The 22,015-nt window shown below is 48.7% G+C and overlaps 1 protein-coding gene across 6 annotated transcripts in view; it reads left to right on the forward strand.

Moving 5' to 3' along the window:
- NaPi-III (Na[+]-dependent inorganic phosphate cotransporter type III) overlaps nucleotides 1–22,015 on the forward strand; it is an 88,666-nt gene that overhangs the window by 38,314 nt on the left and 28,337 nt on the right. For all 6 annotated transcript variants that reach the window (XM_075689453.1, XM_075689452.1, XM_075689456.1 and 3 more), the window contains 3 exons: nucleotides 1,402–1,635; nucleotides 18,332–18,433; nucleotides 19,767–19,993. In XM_075689453.1, the coding sequence (XP_075545568.1) occupies nucleotides 1,434–1,635; nucleotides 18,332–18,433; nucleotides 19,767–19,993 (531 nt within the window). In that variant the 5' untranslated portion in view covers nucleotides 1,402–1,433. The remainder of the gene's footprint in view (nucleotides 1–1,401; nucleotides 1,636–18,331; nucleotides 18,434–19,766; nucleotides 19,994–22,015) is intronic.

The following is a 22,015-nucleotide window of genomic DNA, read 5'->3' on the forward strand; positions in this document are numbered from 1 at the left end:
AATAGACGTCACCTGGACGTCGACAGGTGAGTAAGGGGAAGTGATGTACGTGGCAGTAGAGCTTTTGATCTCCCCTCTCTAAAGACAGGCTTCATACGAGCGAACATCTTCTCTGCGTATTCTATATTTAGCGGAAGATAGCGGCATTGAAGGGTTTAGCTCAGTTATCTTCAAGTTAATCGGATATCTGAACTTTGCGCGTTTTATTCAGCCCTACTGTGTTCTCCCTTACCCGACTGCTCTTATTTGCGTAAATGGCACTATCACACACTACCGTGCGCGATATTGAGCTCTAGAGCACATTTGAGCTGAAAGGTCACAAGCCCTGTGTCTCATAAACTCGGTAACAGTGTCTTTCCACGTACGGCGGTGCAGGCACGTGGAAGAGAAGTGTCACAGCAGTTTCCATCGAGCCTCGTTTACCATGCAGCTGGTCCCTATAATTCTGTATTGCAGGGTGTACGAAAAGAACCAGTCGTGCTCACTGTGAAACGAGTCGCCATATACTTCGCTGGTGGGTCGGTCTGGTCATTACCAAGGCATTTAAAAACTTCTTGCGCCCAAGGACATTTTCCGCGTGTCAGGAACAAGTGTCAAGGCAGGGCAATTCATCGTTTCGAACTGTCAGTTATGCACTGTTTTCTCACACTAGAGTTTTATAGTAGTGCGTGTATATTCAAATCATTTCGAAGCGGGTGTAACAGCGCATGTGTGACATTGACATCTTCATGATTACCTTTTATCCACTGAAAAAGCTACGCCGACCGAAGTGAGCAAGCAAGGCATAGCACAGAACCTTAAATTTGTGACCGCAGAAAACTTTGAAGAGGGGTTACCGTGACAAGGGACTTGAGACCGTTTTGTCGATAGAATTTCTCTAAATGCAAAACAGTACGCGCCGATTGGCTAAGCCAGCGGACGCGACGAACAAAACATTTGGTCGGGCGCCTTTCCCTTCAGTCAGCTGCATTTTCACGACGCATATTTGGATGAATTTGACGAATGCGCCAGAAAATCCCGTAACGTCAGCGAATACTCGTTGCAATGTTTAGACACCGCGCTGGATGATGTTACGTCCCGCGAAAGCGTTCCATATGTCAACCTGTGGATCTGAGCCCATGCTCGCGTGTGCAAATCATGCTCGCATTACATGTTTATGAATGCTATGGATATTTTCCAGTACGACAGCATCTGCGTGCTACCGTCAGACGTTGGAGGCAATGTGCGAGCAGTGAAGGTCACAAGCAGTTTGCAAACGGCGATGTTTGTCATTTTTGAAGTGTTCATCACATTAGTCACAAGAGTTACTATATAATCGCTCATAATCACTCTGTCGCAGTGGCGCTTTAAAAAGTGTACATATATAGTATTTTTTGCTCGGTTCTTGTGTACGCCTCGCAGGCGACGAGCTCTTGCCGAGCGGTGCGTGAAAGATGCTTCCCCTGGATGCGTCGACGGGCAACCTGCTGTGGATCCTGGTGGTGGGCTTCATCGTTGCCTTCTTCCTGGCGTTCGGTGTGGGTGCCAACGATGTTGCCAACTCGTTCGGCACCTCGGTGGGCGCCAAAGTGCTCACGCTGCGACAGGCCTGCATCCTGGCCACCATCTTCGAGATCCTCGGCGCCGTCCTCATAGGCGAGTTACCTTCTGTCCACCTCGCGAATCATGAAACAGACGGCGCGGACCCGTAGCTGCTTCCTGGATATTGGTTTGTCGATGCGAGGGCTCGTTCCAAGGACAGCTGCAAATTATGACAGAATGCACATCTGATGCCTGCGATGTTTTACAAGACTGGAAGGATGGCGGAGAAGCAGCGCCGATACGTGTGGCACGCGGTGCTTAGGAACATAGAACGTGCCAGCGAGTCAAAGACCTGGTAGAGTACTAGAGCACTGCACGGGCTCGGGCTTACCCTAAAGCGTAGCCAAATGTTGACGTGGGCCCGAGCCGGGCCTAGGAACTTCCTGCTCTGGTCGAGCTCGGGCCTCAGTCGGGCGCGTAATATGCCCAAGTTTTCTATTTGCAACTCCGCAAAACTGTCGACTATGAAAACTGCAGCTTTCGAAATTTCTAAAGCGCATGGCACTTTAGAACTCTGGTCAAACCGGGGCCAGGATGTACGGCCTGTGCGGTACTCTGTATACGGCAGAGACTCCGAGCAGCAAGTGCGTTGAAGCAGAGGTCGCTGCGGGCTGTTCGCGCATGCGCGGAGGCGTGGATGGAGTAGCCCGGAGAGGGACACGTAACAGCCATTCTCTCGCAGACATCGACTAGGGAAGGGAATGTCGGGAAGTTGAAGTGACACCTTTCATGGAGACAAAAGAATACTTCGAAGAAGCTCGATGGCACATGTCTTGCCGAAAACATCTTCTAAGATGCTGATTTTGCGATTATTGTCGTAACGTGTATATAATTGCTATCAAGTACTTTCGCCACTATTTCTGCAGGTCAAACGTTAACAATATCACGTACGCTTCCATAATATCTGAAGGCTCACTCACTGCGCTCTCGGAATTGGAACTCGTATACGCCTGCGCTGTATAGTGCTGTCCTTTTCATGGGAGCAATAATGTATAGCGGTTCGTGAAGTGGCCGTGAACATTTCGGTAGCACGGCGCGGGAGAAAGTTTTCTTTCTCCCGCGCCGAACTATAGTACTTGAAATGGCGGCATGTATACCACATCGAACTATAGTACTTGAAATGGCGGCATGCAGGGTCAGCTAAGGCGAAAGCGATAGCGCGCACACCCGCTGTTTTTAATCGCGCGGTCCATCGAGAGAGCGCCAGGCGGGTGTCGCCCTTATGAATGCCTGTGACGTCACAGTGTATAGTCGATGTGCAGGCTCAAGGTACGACAGCGGGATCAGAAATTGCCGCCTTTGTGCAGTTAACGTGTTAGCGTTTATTCAGTAAGGCGAGCCGATCGAGGGCGAGCGCTTGTGTAAACCGACGAACACGATATGCGTGCAGCATGCACGCAACGCATTTAAATATACCTTATGACCGAGCGAGCCGAGCTGTTCTACGAAAAATAAAAAGTTAAAAGAACGCGATGCATGATGGTATATTCACACCTATACGGTGTTCGGTCGTCAGACCTCTGACGACCGAACACCGTATAGGTGTGAATATCCCGTCATGCACCGCGTTCTCTCAATACTTTTTTTTTCTTCGTCTAAATTCTCGGCTAACGTTAACCGGGGTACCCTATATAAATAGGCAAGCGCATGCGTCTTTCTCGAAAGCGCGGGCCCGGCCGATTCCGCCTCTGTAAATAGTTTGCTGTCGTCAGGCGCGCGCCACCATTGCCGCATGGCGGACAGTCGGAGGCATTTCAGAGCCGTCTCTTGTTTCTTTTTTTTTTTTTTTTCTACGCTCGGTCACTGTTAGGGCTGGTTGATTGTGAGGTCTCCAGTGTTGTTTCTACGCGATTCCGAATGTTGTTCCTGCCGCGCAGCCGAGTCCACCAATCTGTAGCTCGTTCCCTTTTGTGGCATCGCGCCGTGAAACCATTTCCTTGCGATGACGCGCTCGCTTTTTTAACCGTTTTCCTTTTCCTGCTGAAGAAAATAAATCGTCTTCCCGATTGAGTTGCGCGGAATCTCCAGTCCAAATTTCCGACGGCACATGGGACTGGAGCTCCCGCTGCAGTTGCCTAGGTGACGCCAGTTTTCCGTTGTGCGCGCCCTGTGAACCTCAGGGGGCATGCCGTGTTATCGAAACTGCTAGTTCCTTTTTCTTTCAAGAACAAACAAACAAAAAAGCGTGTGCGCGGCGGTTGCTGGGACACGTTTCTCAGTCGCCCTCGCTTGTCGCCCGCCTCAGTGTGTAATAGTCGAGCAGTTATATATGACGTTCCTAGTGGCAAGGTCGCGCGTTCGAATCACTGCCGCATTGCAACTGCAGCGCGATGGTCACAGAGGCTTGTGCTTCGCTGCGCGTTATTGGATATCTCCCTGGGCCCGCTTGCGCGAGACACTTTACTCGTGGGCAAAAAAGAAAATTTTATCAGGGTAGAAAAAGCTGAGGTAAAAATAAGTTGGGCCAAACTGAGTGAAAAAAAAAATGCTGTTTCGCCCGAAAGGCGAAGCACCAATTGCAATAGCAAATTAGTAGATTGCTATATACCTTTTCATCGGGCGAGGAGGAGAGGCCGCGCGGCGAGCCTTTCTTCCACTATGGCTTGTGCGATCTTGAAAGTATTGCTGTCGCGTACTGCGGAACGATTCGGAGATGATTTAGCTCGTACGTTGTGAAATTTACGCAATGTTCTTTCATACAAAGTCATTGGGGAACCAGTGTGTAGGCTTTCGGTGCATTGATAACTACGTATATGCGGAAATATCGCTTGAGGGCGCAAACATGTGACGTGTTGTGAACTATTTTGGGTGTATCGGTTTTAATTCAACGTAGAGAACCGGCGTCTCTGTATTGCCAGCATGAAATGGTAAATTTGCTTACAATCTCATTACTTGGCGTAAGGACTAAAACAAGAGCGCATGCTCGTGTATGGCCAACCTAAGGCAACCACGAAACATCTAAGCAGCAGGCGCTATCAAATATTTGCGATACACCGGCATCGTTCTCACGCACTTACAGAGTCTAGTAGACTTGAAATCACTATATGTCAACGCTAGCCTCCTGCATGAGGCCGATGGCGCTGCTCAACACAGCGATCACTGCAGTTGGTGAACCAGCATGACACACATATAAGCTGTGTGCTTCGGCTTTGCCCTTTTTTGCTCTTAAAGCCGTAAACTTCGAGAGGGATCGCATAAAAAGAATGGAACGGCTATTTTCGAGGACAAAATTTCCTTAATACGGGTGAGGGCGTCGTAAGAACGGGACGAACGCAACCGATAAAAAAAAATCGGTTTATCATCCGTTTTCTCGCAAGAGAGAGAGAGAGAGAAAACGGACTAACGCCGCAATACTATCTCGCATAGTCATGCCACACAACTTTATAGATCTATAAACGTTGATGCCTCATGCGTGTACCATGCGCTATACAGAACAGATATCTGTAATTCATCATCTCACTGTTTAGGGTGCATGTGTAGTTCGTGAACGACCGCTTTGCTGGACAAACATAATTCACACTGTATGGTATGCTGCTATTACTGACCAAAACTACTTTATTCATAGGTGGAAACTTGGTCCACCGAACCAAGTAATCACGCAATGTAATCTGCAGCAAACAGTTTGAACGCTTGTCAAATTAGCACGACTTCTATCGTAGTAGAATGGTAACCACGCTGTTACGATCGTCGCGTATGTTTTATTGCTCCTAAACCGCGGCTTAGAACAAAAGGAAAATACTGCAATAAGGTCACATTAGTGAATGGAATTTTCAGAAATACACAATTGATCTCCGAGGCTGATTGTAGGCTCAAACACGCGCGCGCACATCACGCTGCGCGTTCCGTCCGCCTCACCGCCAGTAGAAGCTCCGCCCATGCCGACTTGACCCACTTCAGCATGTCACACTAAATATACCGCACGATCGCGAAAACAAACGCCAGAGATTACCGCCGAGCGTACACCTGACATGGAATACCGAGCGCTCGCCCAAGCCAGCATGCCCACTTCCCATAGATGGCGCCACTGCGTACGCAATATGGTGGCGCCCATGAAGAAAACTGTCTACACGAAGTAGGGATAGTAGTTTTATCGGCCGTATAAACTTGTAAACATTCGCTTACCAACTAAATTAACAATGATAGAATGTGCAAGCGCAACTGAACAGACACACAGAGACAGCGCTGTCTCTGTGTGTCTGGTTATTTCTACGTCCTTAATCAGTCGCGCTTACACATTCTATCATAGACTCAAACCATCTAGCCCGCCAACGTGTTTTAACTAAATTTACAAGCACGGTGTCACGCGCGCACAGGTAAACATGAACGCATCTCGCTCGATGAGCGAGGAAACTCGCTGTCAAAATGCTGGAGTGAGGAATCGCGGCGGCAGCAGCGATCGAATTGACCTTCACGCACTCTCGCTTCAATGCGAACGACGAAACGTCGAAAAGCACAGCGCATACGAAACTACCGGCACTACGCGCACTCTGCAAACATCGCAGATCGCTTTGAAAAATAAGGCCCCCGCGGGCGCGCGCTTTGGCCACCGCAGTCAAAGCATTTTATTTAGGCATCAGAAAACGGTTGCCTATAGGAGGCAGACATAAAGGCAAATAATGCCTGACAGAGTGTCAACCCCCTTCCTCCCACTCCCCAAACATCTCACGCAACATCACTGTAATAATGGCTACATTGCCTGTCGACAAAACTTCCAATATAATTCAGTGGAAAGCACTGGCAACAATGCATCAAAATGAAAACATTTGAAACAAGAGTGTTCTGTATCGCGAGAAATGCGCAACTAAGAACGAATGACAATTGTGGCATGAAGCACATGAAAATCGGCTAAAGCAATGAAACAGGAACAATAAAAACAGTCACAACTGAAATCAACATTTAGTTCTCACTTGTCACACCGAAAAAAAAAAAGAAAAAAAACATTTCAAAATTGTGCGCCAAGAAGGTATCTGTTTATGCTCGTTTTAAATGCTTGCGCTGAGACGCTGTCTGTAACAACGGTCATAACTGTTTTGTGTCTATTCAATAGGTCAGAAATCTGGTATGATAATTTTTGTGGACCGTAGTTAGTGCGAATGTTTTCTTTGTTATAAGCGGCATGCCGGAGGTTGTACGGGTGTGCTTTGTGGACGTATTTTTCTAAGAACAATGATGACTTCTGTTTCATTCGATTGTATATAACTAACGCTAATTTTTTACATCGAATGTTTGTGATAGTCAAGATTCGATCTTCTGCTCTGCAATGTGCTGGGCTGTGGAATTGGGCTGCGTGTATGCGGTACTCTTCTGTTCAACACGATGCTGCGCGGTGCATTTCCTTTACCGCGGTAGGGGCACCCGTTTATCCCCGTGGGAGCGAAGATGTTTTGAGTCTCCATGTCTAGTGATTGCGAGCAATCATGTTTATTGCACTTGTGGCGAGTTTCTTTATCGTCTGCGTCGCGCTACTGTGCGCATCCGTGCCGCTTGCCTCAATTCTCTTATCTCGGCGCGCCGCCAGGTGTTCGCGTTCGAGCGCTTGCATGCCGTTGTTTCCCCCCCCTCTCTCGCCCCCTTCCCAGAGTTCATGAGCGACGATTGAACCTCGCTTTGTGAACGGCTCACGGGTGCAAGAAACTCGGCTGGAGTCTTGACCTACTTGATGTCCGAGATTCTGTGGCACGTGCGGCGCGTGCAGTGTTTTCGTTCTTCAACGGTTACGCGGCCGGTTAACAGTTCTACCGTGCGCCGTTATTCAAAGCGAAGCTTTTTTGGCCTGCCTCCTCAGTGTTGAGCGTGGGTCTATAGGTCGTCTCGATGGCAAAGGCCGGGGAGGGGGGGGGGAGTGTAGGGATAGATAGATAGAAACTTTATTGCAATGGAAAAGATATGAAGGAACGGGTGGTCCAGGGCCCCACTGGCCTCTGCCGCCTGCCTGACCTGGCTAATTAAGGACTTCTGTCCTGACTTTTGTAAGGACTTTTGACTCTCGAGATAACGCGCTAGCCTTTTCGTTCCCCTGTACCCCCGCGTGGCCCGGGCACCAGAGTAGGCGATGATGGTGGTTGAAGGATTTGGGGATTATCGCGAGGCTAGCCGCAGTCACGTGCCCCTTGAGAAACATGCGACATGTCTCCTGGGAGTCCGTGACCACGACCGAGTCCCTTTGCGAACGCTCCGCGTGAGCGAGTGCGATCGCCACTGCTAATATTTCAGCCGAGGTGGGAGATCCCGCCTCGGTGATAGTGGGTGACTTTAATGCACCCCGCATGCTATGGGGATACGCGAAAACTTCGCCCAGAGGGTTCCTACTCGAGCGCACCGCAACGGCCTTGGGCTTACGGGCAATCAATCAGATAGGCAAACCGGCGCACGGGTAACAGCGTCGGCAGAGACACGGCGCCCGACCGTGCGTTTACAATTAACACCAGAGACGTACAATGGGTTTCCTTTGACGAAAACCTGGGAAGCGATCACGACATAAACCGAGTAGCACTCTCCACGCCCAACATACGGAGAACAATAAAAATGACTAAATTAACTGACTGGCCTCGTTATAGAGAACTCCAGAGAGTGCTGGAGGAGCCGGATACAGCCCCCACCAACATGGGAAGGTCAAGCATATAGGTACTGAAGGTAAAAACTGAATTGTTTAGAATGTCTTGCTTTCCTAAAACCATTAGGGAATGGAATAGACTGCCGAGTGATGTTGTGAGGGTTGAATCAAATGATGCTTTCTTTTTGACGTTGTAGATTGTAGATGTGCATTGCTAAGGGCATTGCCTTTTTTTTCGTTTTTCCTCTTTTGTTATCACTTTTAACACTGTACAGGAGCAGAGGTGTCGTATGTATTTCTTCTTGTACCCCTCCCCCCCCCACCCACTGTAATGCTTTGGCGCTGTGGGTTCCTTAATGAATAAATAAATAAATAAATACTGCGAAAACAACTTCGTGTTAACAGCGTGTTAATTTGGGCCGGACGGTATATACTTGGGTGAAGAAATGGCGACTAGCAACAATGTTTGTTCGCTGCTAAAATCTGCGAGCGTACGGGCATCCAGCACAGCAAGTGTGAGAGAGCGGGACACGTTTACTACTCGCATTCAAGATATGACGACGCTTTTTCGAGCCAAGATGCGCAGTGCTCATTGGCGCAGGAGTCACCATACTTGCAGATAGCAAATGCGTCTACACGGGCGCACGTGGGTAGACATGCGGTTACCATCTTTATAGCCACTTGTCTTCGCTCGTGTCTGCCGTATCTTCTTGTCCCCTTCTAAAGCGCTGTTTCTTCGCCCAAACCGCTCCCCAGAAATAATTACGTTTCCGATGGCGGGGTTTGAACTAGGGTTGACCTGCACAGTATCCCGATGATGTACCCGTTATGCCACAGACGCATGTCTATATGGCGACAGAGGAACGGCCTTACCGATCATTCCTCCGTGGAAGCTACAGCGTTTTGAGGCGCTTGGCGAGTTCGTCGCGTCGCATAGAAACAATTTACTTATACCCCCATCTCACGGGACCCTTTCGATCGCGGTTGAGCCCGATCAAGATCGAATTCCTCGACAGCGATTTCCTCCCTTCATCCCGCGCAAAAGAGCCAATTGTGCGGTCGAGAAACTCGATCCCTGTTCGGCTCGATCGCGATCGAAAGTGCCCCTTGTGACGTCGGCATTATACAAATCTTTTCCCTCTCCTCCATTCGTGGCAGCTGCTTTGAGACGCTATGTGTCGTTGGACCAACCTCAGGATCGGGCAAGCTCACCGGCAGAAAGGACGCACCCCCCGCAGGGGCGTCTGCGTCAGCAGGCGTTTGGTGTGTTGCGACACCACGTACCCGAGCACACGAGGGTTGGCCCCTCCCGCGTGTAGCCGTGCGCGGCTTAGCCGTGTCTGGGGAAAGGGGGATCCTGGAGGTTGAGCCGATGCTGGGTGTTGGACCTTTAAGGCCCCCCGGCGGAGGCAACACACCTCTTCGGCCTCTGCTTCACATAACGGCACCCCCGGACTGACCCACCCGGGGGAAATCGGTAGTCGCCTCTTCCTGTCCCTGTCTTCTCAAACCTTCGTCTTTATCTCTCACTTTATATCTTTCCTGTCTTCTTCTCTCTTCCATTTACTTCCTTTCTCCACGGCGGCAAGGGTTAACCTTGTGTGGATATCCTACCTTGGGTACACCATATTGGGTTATAGTGATGGCGTACGGCTGGCGTCGTGCAGGCTTGTACACAAGCTCTGCCGCGTCCCCTCGTTGGGCTCCGTGGTGGGCGGTCGGCGCTGTTGCCGAATTTTTATATATTTCCATGGAAACTTCCTTCCCCAAACTTCCTGATCGCCCTCCGAAACGAGGGCGCACCGAAGATGTATTTCAGTTTTTCGGACACCAAATCCAGAATTTTCCCCGGTTCCACGTTATTCACTCTGAAAAGCCAAACAAAGCAGTGCGAAACATTTCACCATTCCTTGTCTCAATGTCCTTGACTGATGTTTTTGGACCAGGTTACAAGGTGTCCAGGATGACAAGCGGTGACCTCCTCTTGGAGCTCCGCGACCAGAAGCAATATGAGAAACTACAGAAACTAGTGTCATTCGGGGAGACCCACATAACAGTAACGCCACGCCGTACAATGAGCACCACCCGCGGTGTTGTGTCCGATGATGACCTGCTTGAGCTGACTGAAGCGGAACTCCTGGAGGGCTTCAGTGAGCAAAATGTTATCAATGTTAGAAGAATAAAGATGAGGCGAGATGGTAAGGAGATCCAGACGAAGCACTTAATAATCACCTTTGGTTCAAGTGTCCTGCCCGAGTCAATCGAGGCCGGGTACATCAAGCTCCGTGTTAGGCCGTACGTGCCCAACCCACTCCGTTGTTTCAAATGCCAGCGCTTTGGCCACAGCTCGCAGAGCTGCCGAGGCCGCCAGACTTGTGCTAAATGTAGTGCCCACGAACACACATCTGAAGCTTGTGAGAATGCTCTCCACTGTGTAAACTGTGATGGGGAGCACGCCGCGTACTCGCGGTCGTGCCCATCCTGGAAAAAAGAAAAGGAAATTGTAACAGTTAAAGTAAAGGAAAATATAAGTTTCAAGGAGGCACGTAGGCGGGTATCGTACCTGCCCAAGAAAGCCTTTGCCGATGTGGCGCGTCAGGGGGCAGCGTCACAACGGCCTCCGGCGGCTGTCCGACCCACAAACAGTGAGTCGGCAGCTACGCCATCTGCCCCCGCGGCGGTTGTAGCTAGCGCTGCTCCGCCAACCCAGCAGACGGGGCCATCGACCCTGAAGGCGGGTGCAGCCGAGGCTGCCCCAACCTCCGAGGCTCCTTCCAGCGCTGGCAACGGCCAGCGCAGCCAAATCCCTCAGGGAGCCCCATCGACCTCCGGGCTGGTGGGCGCAGGGGTCTTGCCCTCCAAGGCGGGACTCACCCTGAAAACCTCTCGCTCGCAAGAGCACGCGTCCGGAGCCTCACTAGAGGCAATGGACACAACACCCATCCTCAAGGCGCACCAAGCGCCTAAGGAGCGGCGAGGCTCCCTCGAACGCTCCAGAAAGGGCAGAACTCCCGTTACAGGGCCTCGAAAGGGCTCTGTAATTTAATCTCTGTAATTTCCATAATCACTACTTCTGTTTCTGTACACACAGCACTTATTGACCTCCAATATGGATACACAAATAATTCAATGGAACGTCAGAGGCCTTCTTAGAAACCTTGATGACGTGCAGGAACTCATCCACAAACACAATCCAAAAGTGCTGTGTCTACAGGAAACACACTTAAAATCTAAACACACAAATTTCCTGCTACAGTATGTTACGTTTCGCAGAGATCGCGATGATGCTCTCGCATCATCGGGCGGTGTTGCCATTGTTATTCAGAAAGGCATAGCGTGTCAACGTTTGCAGCTACAAACGCCCCTTGAGGCAGTGGCGGTTCGTGCTGTTCTCCTCAACAAACTTATCACTGTCTGCTCGCTCTACATACCCCCCCATTACAAATTAACTAAGCATGGATTTCAGTCCTTCATAGACGAATTGCCAGAACCTTACGTTGTGCTTGGGGATTTCAATGCGCACAGCAGCCTGTGGGGAGACTCTCGTATCGATGCGCGAGGTCGCCTCGTTGAACAGTTCCTTTTTTCGTCTGGTGCGTGTCTGCTGAATAAGAAGACACCCACATATTATTCTCTCTCAAGCAGAACATTTTCTTCAATTGACCTCGATCAGCCTAGTTTCCCCTTGTATGCTGTCTGAACTCGATTGGGAAGTCACCAAAAATCCTTACGGAAGCGACCACTTCCCCATACTGCTAAAAACACATAAAGAAAAAGAATGTCTACCACAGGCTCCTAGGTGGAAGATCGATACAGCCGACTGGGAGAAGTTCCGAAACTTAACTAATATCTCATGGAATGACATGTCTTGTTTAGGAATTGATGCTGCTGTGCAGTATCTCACAGCCTTCATTATAGACATGGCATCTAAATGCATATCAGAAGCACATGGCTTGGCATGTAAACGGCGGGTCCCGTGGTGGAACGAAGACTGCAGGATCGCTCGTAAGAAACAAAACAAAGCGTGGGGGTTGCTACGCGCTTCTCCAGAGAATCTAGTCAACTTTAAGCAAGTAAAATCCCAAGGCAGGAGAACCCGCCGACTGGCCAGAAGAGAAAGCTGGCAGAAGTATTTATCGAGCATTAACTCGTTTACAGACGAGGCCAAAGTCTGGAACAGGGTAAATAGAATTAGAGGGCGACAAACATATTCACTCCCTCTGGTAAATACACAAGGCGATACACTGCAAGATAGGCAGACTCACTTGCGGAGCACTTTCAGAGCGTGTCAAGTTCAAACAATTATTCGCAATCTTTTCTCATATATAAAGAAATAGAAGAACGTAAGCCTTTAACAAGAAAAAGCCGAGAGAATGAGCCTTACAACAGTCCTTTCAGTATTGCCGAATTGAGAGCTGCCTTGAGCGCATGCAAGAGCTCCGCACCAGGATCTGATAGAATCGTGTACGAAATGCTGAAAAACTTACACAATGACACGCAAGGGACACTACTTACACTTTTCAACACTATCTGGGACGCAGGGTACCTTCCGACCGCATGGAAAGAAGCCATTGTGATCCCTGTTCTAAAACAAGGCAAAGATCCTTCATCAGTGGCAAGCTACCGCCCGATAGCCCTCACAAGTTGCATGTGTAAGGTATTTGAAGAAATGATAAATCGGCGACTGATCCATTTCCTTGAACAGAACAAAATGCTTGATCCCTATCAGTGTGGCTTCCGAGAAGGGCGCTCCGCAACCGACCATCTTGTACGTATTGAATCAAATATCCGGGACGCATTTATACATAAACAGTTCTTCCTCTCGATATTTCTCGATATGGAAAAGGCGTATGACACAACGTGGCGATACGGCATCTTGCGAGACTTATCGGAAATGGGCATTCATGATAATATGCTCAACGTAATAAAAAGCTACTTGTCCAATCGTACCTTCCGGGTGAAAGTTGGCAATGTGCTGTCACGTCCTTTTACACAAGAAACTGGTGTACCCCAGGGAGGCGTGCTCAGTTGCACACTTTTTATTGTTAAGATGACAACGCTTCGTGCTTCCTTACCCCCAGCCATTTTGTATTCCGTCTATGTGGACGACATTCAAATAGGCTTCAAATCCTGTAACCTCACAGTATGCGAGAGACAGGTACAGCATGGATTGAACAAGGTGTCAGGGTGGGCAGAGAAAAATGGTTTTAAAATCAATCCTCAAAAGAGTTCTTGTGTGCTGTTCACAAGGAAGAGAGGCCTGGTCCCGGATCCTTGCTTGGAAATATGTGGACATCAGATACCTGTAAACAAAGAGCACAAATTTCTAGGTGTTATACTCGACAATAAACTTACTTTCGTCCCACACATTAAACATCCTAAAGAAAAATGTCTGAAAACAATGAACTTAATGAAACTTCTATCCCAGACTACATGGGGTAGTGATAGGAAGTGTTTAATGAACCTATACAAGAGCCTAATTCGGTCTCGATTGGATTATGGTGCCGTTGTGTATAACTCTGCCGCCCCGAGCGCGCTAAAGATGCTAGACCCAGTCCACCATCTGGGAATCCGACTGGCCACTGGCGCTTTCAGAACGAGTCCCATACAAAGTCTATATGTGGAATCAAATGAATGGTCTCTCCACCTACAGAGATCATACATTAGCTTTACATATTTCCTTAAAGTACGCTCCAATCCTGAACATCCATGTTTTCATAACGTTACCGATATGACGTGCGCTACACTTTTCAGCAATCGTCCCTCCATAAGACAGCCTTTCCCGCTGCGTGTGAAGCAGCTTAGCGATGAAATGCATGTCCCGCTCCTCGAGCATCGCTTAATGCACCTAACCAAGCTCTTACCTCCTTGGGAATGGCAGGTGAAGCAATGTGACATATCCTTTATAAAAGTGACAAAGCACGCTCCTGAGGCTGAAATCCGAATGCATTTCCTAGAATTCCAGCACAAGCACTCCTGCGCAGAGTTCTACACAGACGCTTCGAAGTCAAATGCCGGGGTATCCTATGCAGCCGTCGGCCCAACGTTTTCGAAATCCGATGTACTGCATCCAGAAACAAGTATCTTTACGGCCGAGGCCTACGCACTACTCTCTGCTGTAAAGCACATAAGAAAATCGAAACTTCCAAAAGCAGCGATCTATACAGACTCTCTCAGCGTCTTGAAGGCCTTAATGTCACTCAGCAAACATAAAAATCCCGTATTTAATGAACTATATTCGGTCTTGTGCAAAGCGTACTCATCTAACCAGAAAATCATAATATGCTGGGTCCCTGGCCATAGGGGAATCGAAGGTAACGTTCTGGCGGACGAGATGGCCACGTCAATCACATTGCAAGCTGTTAACCCTACCTCTGCGGTGCCTGTCACAGATCTGAGGCCTTTCTTGCGAAGGAGGCTGCGAGATCACTGGCAACACATGTGGGATGCGGAAACGGATAATAAGCTCCACCTGATAAAACCACAGTTAGGATTTTGGCCGTCTACTACAAAATCGCGCCGAACAGATGTCCTATTCTGTCGTCTCAGAATAGGACACACGTTCGGCACCCATAACTTTCTACTGACCGGAAGTGAGCCTCCAACCTGTGGTAGATGCGGGGAGAGGCTGACCGTACTCCACGTCCTCCTGGAGTGTCGGGAAGCCGAATCTGAGAGAAAAAGACATTTTTCATTAGCATACCGACAGCACATTCCTCTTCATCCTGAAATGCTTCTTGGTCCAGAACCGCTTTTTAATACAGACACAGTGCTAGGTTATCTTAAAGATGTGGTCTTACATGTTATTAGTCCCATGAATTCGTAGCGCCTCCTCTCTTGAGAGGATGCCACTGCGATAATTGTTTTGCATAGCACATGCCTCCAGGCCCTTGTGTTTCAAGGGCTCTAAGGAGGCAGTAGTGCTCTAGGATTTTTCACAATCACATATATTTTACCTATCGTATCATTCTTTTTAAATGCATCTAAATGTTCATAGTACAAGTCACACGTCATCGCCATAATTTTATCATACAGATTTTACGCACTTTAGAGCGTATATTTTAAGGCCTCTTTACAGCCACCTCACACGAACTTCATAGTAATCATAATTACACCGCAAAATCATTAGCACAGACATGGCGCTCTTTGGCCATACCTGGCCCTTGCGCCACAAAACCCCATACATCATCAGAAAGGACGCACCTGGTGGTGTTGCCTGATGCACCGCGAATGCTGGACGAAGCATATTTGCGACGAAGTTCACGCACACAGCCATGTGTATCGCTGCCATGCCTGCGCTTTAACTGCGAGCGTGACGGCGCTTCAACTGGGCAAGGAAATTACGCAGAGACAAGCTCAGATGTTGCAAAACGGTATAAGCCTCGTTTACTTCTACAATCTTCTCCGATGGTTTCTGCGTACTTTGCGTTCAAGTGTAAGCTATAGCGTAATCGTCGCACCGATCATCTCGCACGCCGTTGTGGCTGCAACGGCAAGGATCAACGATAGACTGCCGGGAGGTGTATTCCCGGGGAGGTTGTCAAAAAATATTCAGTCACTTCAGTATCCTTACGTGATTTAAATGCGAAAGCATAATGGCTTCTCTAATTAATTGGTTACGTCCATGATACGTGACGTCATACATTGTGACGCGTCCTTCACAACTCTACCGTAATTCACCTTGCTCTAAATTGTACCAACCTTAATCTACCTTGCTCTAATTTGCGCCAACCTTAATCCACTTTAATTCACCTTCATTCACTTTACTTCACCTTAATTCACATTGCTCCATCTGACTCTAACTTGTTCTAACTTTAATTCTCTATTACTACAAATGAAATATGGCAGTGTTTCTTTCGTTTAATGATTTCCTTGAAGTTAATTTCTTCTCTATATAGTGCCTGAGGCCTTATGACCTGTAGTGCGATAGTGACTGCTTTATTTCGCTGGGAATTATCAAGTGGTTGTGCCCCCTTCCCTTGCGCTGAAGTGCGTGTTACATAACGTAAAGAAATTCTACAGGATCGCTCATTGTACGATAACGATGTCGCTTTGTGTTTCTCAAGTGTTCTCATCTGTGACAGTTCTCGTTCATGCATTGTGCATTGTACGCGTTCACTAATCTGCCTTCAGACTGTGCCGGGCTTGCGCAGTCTTTTCTTTTTTGTTGTTTGAGCCGGCTAGATCGTGGAGGATGAGTTAACAGGACTCCTGTTTCTTCCACTGCGAGGAATGGGATGATCGCGATAAGATATGCGCGCAGAGGTTTATCAGCTGTGAGAGCTCCCCAGTTTATGCCCCAATTAGATGCGTCGTGAAATGCCCAACTGACGCGCCCGGCGTCGTCGCAAAGCGCGGTGGTATTGCATCAGCCACGAAAGACAGAAGACCGCCGGTCATCGTTTTCTGCCTTGCTTGGATGATGCAAATGGCTTTACAGCTGAGAGGAACCACTTAGGCTTTTCGAGTTAAGGTGCAATAATATTTGTCGGTGACTTGCGCAATCAACTTTAGCTACAACAACAACAACAACAACAATAACAACAACAACAACAATAATAATAATAATAATAATAATAATAATGAATATTTGTTCTACGACAACTCTAGTCCGAGCCGTCCACGCTTGCGGATGCGGCGCTCAGCGGTGGCAGATTGGATGGATGGATGCATGCATGCATGCTATGAACGTCCCCTTTGGAACAGGACGGTAGGTAGCGCCACCAAGCTCGTCAGTGGTGGCGGACGTGACGCACCAGGAGCAGCCACACAGTGTAGCGCACCGTTACTAGATCTAGTAACGTTGGTGTAGCGCAGGTATTCGAGTGGTGCGGCCGAGCTCACCCATGTGTAATGCGTGGAGGGAGAAATGCGGGGTGAGCAGGGGACGCGAGAACATTACCTGCCCGTGCGCGCCTCCTTAGGATGCTTCCCACAGACCTGAGAGATGGGGTGGCCTGGTCTCCGCGCAATGTGATGATTGACTGCATCGTAATTGAGAGTGAGGATCTGTGATTGTAAGAGCTGGATCTGGTGGTGAGGCTGTTTGCATCATCCAAGGATGGATGGCATGCTTGGGCAAAGTAAGGCAGAAAACAGCGGCCGCCTTTCCTGGCTTATGCAGTCCTCAAAACCGTTTGACAAGACGATAAAGCGCGAAAGCACAATTACTCCTGCTCAGCAGCCAGTACAATCAGTGTAGTTAGTTCTAACTGCGCTCATTAATATAACAGCTTGGCGAGACAGGAGAGACAGTTACTGATGTTCATTTATAACGCAGTACATCTCGGCGCAAGTGTGACCGTTCCTGTGGCTGATTCTTTTTTTCCGCCATTATCTTGTCTAAGTTACTTTGTTAAAAAAAAGATAAGAAAAAAACTACATCTCGCGAGCAAGGAAATGATCCAGTCATGTTTATTCGTCGGTCTATTTTTCGTTCAAGCAAGGCATCACGTGATTGACGTAGAAAATCGACATCCGACTTGCAATCTCACCAGCATTCGTAAGCCCAGCGCTGTAAGCACTGCTTGTAACTATATTAGGCCATGGTCGATTTATACAAGTGAGTAGGCAGTTGCTTGCGCTGCCAAAGCCGACGGTCCAACATGCATGGTATTTCAGTCTAAATTACGCAAAGATCCAAGCTGGAAGCCTTTGGGAATTTTTCTTTCGTAACAGTGCGCCCAAATACGCTAAAATGTCGTGAAATTCGTGACATCAGCGTGATGTGACCGGTGCCGCGATGTGGGCGCCAAATTTCTAAAGGGAAGATTTGGCGTTTACTTGCTCCGCTAACAACCAACGTTCCCCGAGTAAATGCGTAGTATTGCTTGTTTCGTTTTTCTCTTTAATGTCGTTTTGAGTGTTTAATCAATCACTGTTGTTGAGTGTTGTTGAATTTAATTTTTCAGCCATGCATCATCTGCACCCTGGCCGACGAACAAGCACTACGTGCTGTCTGACCAGAAAATTAAGTATTTGTATCGAGGCATTAAATTTGATAAAAGCACCATAAAAGTACCAGCCACACGTTATCAAACAGATCCAGCACTGCTTAGATTGGCCAGGAAATTCACTTTATGTATCCAGGCACTACATTTGATCCCTATAATTATTCCATACAAGCGGCAGCAACACGTCGTCGAACGCATCTCCCGTGATTAAAGAAATAAAATGCTTGCCATCTTGCTGCTACAGGTTACAAGGTATCTGACACGGTTCGCAAGGGCATACTCGACGTATCCATGTACGAAGGGGCACCGAAGGATCTCATGCTTGGCAACCTGGCTGCCCTAGGCGGTAAGTTGCAGCTACGGAGCATCTAGTGTTTATTTTTCCGTCTCACCAGTGCTAAACATTCGTCAGACTAATGCTCGCGTACTTATTTTATACCCACCATTATTCACACATAATTTCGTTCAGATTACGCGTAAACGTAATCTAAAGTAAAACTGTGCAATTCAGTATAGTAACAGCTGCACGCCAGATTAGTTTTGCTTCTTCTGCACAGCTAAAACGCCCATGCTTTATTTAGTAATAATTTTGTGGAGAAGGCGCCTTTCGCACGGCACTCTTCACAATTCTGTAGTGGTTGTCTTAGCTTGATTTGATTACGGTCTCGTAAAATTTCAAGGCGAAGGTCCTCAGTGCGAGCCGCAATTTGACTATTCTTCACTGCCCGGACGTCTGCGAATGCGGCCGAAAACCGTTTGTTTATAGCCACCTTTGAGTAATGCTTAAAAGCTGCGATACTTGTGAAATGTTCTCTACGGCGAAGCTAAAATTTTGACTCTATACCGAGAGATCGTGCGAATTAGGCACTTTTTGAACGCATGAAAGCATGGTTGCCGAATCACGTGTCTTGAGAGTTGTCCCCAAATCAACCAGAGCATTATATATCCTAGTCTGAAATGTGGCGAGTGGACGTTACCGATATTACTCGAACTAGTGATGAAGATTGTGAAAGCGCGCACTGTATAGTCGAGTAGAAGAACTCGGAAGCTAGCAAAATCATAAGGCATTGCATAGCTTTAGCGTGTGTACGTATGCGCCTATCACATTTGCCGTATACTACCTTTATGCGGCAGGCGTTGACGGCAACCAGCCGGTGCGACGTCACGTGAAATTATGTTCAACCAAATTTTGGCTCGCAAAGTGGGAACTCGCGTCGGGTGGTTCAGCGGCAGAATTAAGATTACCTGCGGTCGGTTCCGTTCGCCTGCTGTCGTAAAGGTGCCGGCGCTGCCGTAACATTTTGACCATATTTTCAGCTCTTGGTTGCCTAGAAAGGTTCGCGCAAGGCAGAAACATGCCTACATTGAACACGGCGTTGCAGGTTGTCGCTGCCAGCGGTACAGTTCCCGTTCTGCGGTATCACGGCAGTAATGCGCGCCAGGCATTTAGCACAGCGTTATTACAATACCGTTGCTAACCAAGCCAGGTAACAGCTGTAGTAACAACGTTGTACAGCGGTCTACGCCTCTGAAAGGCGTCGCTGTGTTAGTGTGGCGACTTCGGCGGCGCGTACACCTATAGTTAGAGCTACGGAACACGAGGAGGGGCGAGAGGGTCACGGAGCCTTGACCGCGACCTTGCGGCGTTCTCTCACACACCGGGCCGGCGGGCCGTGCAGGAAGCGCCATTTGGAACATCCTGGCGACGGCGTTCAGCCTTCCCATCTCGGGCACGCACAGCATCGTGGGCGCCGTGGTGGGCTTCTCGCTGGTGGCGCGAGGCCTGCGCGGCATCCGCTGGTGGGAGCTGGGCAAGATCGTCCTCTCCTGGTTCATCTCGCCCGTCCTGTCGGGCATCGTCTCCGCCGTCCTCTACATGCTCATCCAGTTCCTCATCCTCAGGAAGGTGCGGTGGCCACGGGGGGGCCTCGTGTATATATATATGTGGCACTCTCGTTGTGGTATGACCCTATGCTTAAGGTGTCAAGGAGGTATACGTGCTCCTTAACGAAAGGGCTTCGTATTAGTTTGGACTGACGGGATGTTCTCCTGACATGCATATATAGTTCCGTATATGGGCCTGCTTACGTTATTAATAAATTAATCCGGGTGTCCCTCACTACGGCGTGCCTCATAATCAAATCGTGGCTTTGGCACGTAAAACTTCCGTATTTTTGGTTTATTTTTAGTTTCCCGTATTTGACGTAGCTGTTTTATTCATGTAGGACTGTTGCACTCTGTACGTGTGCCGTGCTTCAGTGGAAACAACCATTTTCCACAAATTTAGCTAGCACATATACAGAGTGCAGTCCACGAGCCGCCAGGCCCAGAAATTTCTTTTGTGGGCATTGCAGGCTCTGGTACTTGTCCTTCGTACACTAATTACTGCGTACGCACTGGCTTCGCTGTAACTCCAGCATCCACAGGATTTTTTAAAATTATTATTAGTGGCACTCCCCGCTATAATGTCTGTGGCCCTGACGGTATGATAAATAAATAAATAATAAATAAATCGACTAACTTCCTTTCGGAACCTACCCGCCGTGGTTGCTCAGTGGCTATGGTGTTAGGCTGCTGAGCACAAGGTCGCGGGATCGAATCCCGGCCACGGCGGCCGCATGTCGATGGGGGCGAAATGCGAAAACACCCGTGTACTTAGATTTAGGTGCACGTTAAAGAACCCCAGGTGGTCGAAATTTCCGGAGTCCTCCACTACGGCGTGCCTCATAATCAGAAAGTGGTTTTGGCATGTAAAACCCCTTAATTTAATTTTTAATTTTCCTTCGGAACCTGGACATGCGTTTTATTCCGTATCTCGCCAAATGCGCGCATGCGCGCTCGTAGGACAGGTAGTCCCTGGATGAGCTCGATGGCATTATTTCTCGCGTACAGTGTGCAACGTTTTCAGTGTTCGATTTGCTCGTTTTCGTAACATCTAATTAACGCACTCAAAGGAAAGCTTCTAGATATTAAAAAAAATGAAATCCTTGAGTGACCCGTCAGAAATACTTGCCTTTACTTGCCTAAAAGCACTACACACCACTACATCATGCTTTGATCATCAGAACACCGTGAAAGATTTAAGCGTGCCAGCTTCATAATCTTGCTGGCCCGTCCGGTGCATTTCAGTGATTTAGAAAGTTGCACGCGTAATTCGGTATTGTCGGAAATCTATTCACTTACTTAGATAATCAGCTTGGATGGTTTCTGCATAACAACCCCCCCCCCCCCCCCACACCTCCCCCTTCTTTTTTCTTAGCTGACCTGCGATGTTTACGTACGAGACGGACACATAGATAGTTTTCGTGCAAGCACTCTACTTTGCATGGTCGCTCGCCTTTGACAACATTCTTTTTTTCTTTCCTTATTTTCCCGCCTACGATATGGGCTATCTGCGCGAGCATGCTTTGCACACGTACGCTAGTCGTGATGCACGTGCTCATCTCCTCCCCTCCCCCACCCCCTCTCTCTGTGTTCGGAAGAGATAAACCGCCGCCCTCTCAAGTGTCGTGCTGATTAGCATATACGAGGGTGTGGCGCGGCTGCAAAGTTTACGGCTTCGATAGCTAGCCGCTTGTAGTAGTCGCCCCGAAAACGCAGACGGTACATGCAGCCCCAACAGGTCAGGGTTAAGCCCTGGCGCGCTGACAGTAGGCTTCCGCGATCGGGCAGGGTGGCGGCGTGCGCAAACGCTCGGGCGCCAACCGACGCTACCCCGAAGCGCCAGAGAGGAGGACACTTAACTCGCGCCTTGCCCCTTCTTTCTGTCGTTTCTGCGGCTACCGTCGGGCTCGAGATCGCTATCGGCTGCTCCCTGTGCCCTTGTCACGAATTGCGTGTGCCTCACGCTTGGCTGCCACTCCACTGACTCGTCATTGCAGTGCTTGCCAGCGTCTCTAGCCAAGCACCGCTATTAACAGCGCGCTGC

This window comes from Dermacentor variabilis, chromosome 4, assembly GCF_050947875.1.
Source record: "Dermacentor variabilis isolate Ectoservices chromosome 4, ASM5094787v1, whole genome shotgun sequence".
Taxonomy (NCBI): Eukaryota; Metazoa; Arthropoda; class Arachnida; order Ixodida; family Ixodidae; genus Dermacentor; species Dermacentor variabilis.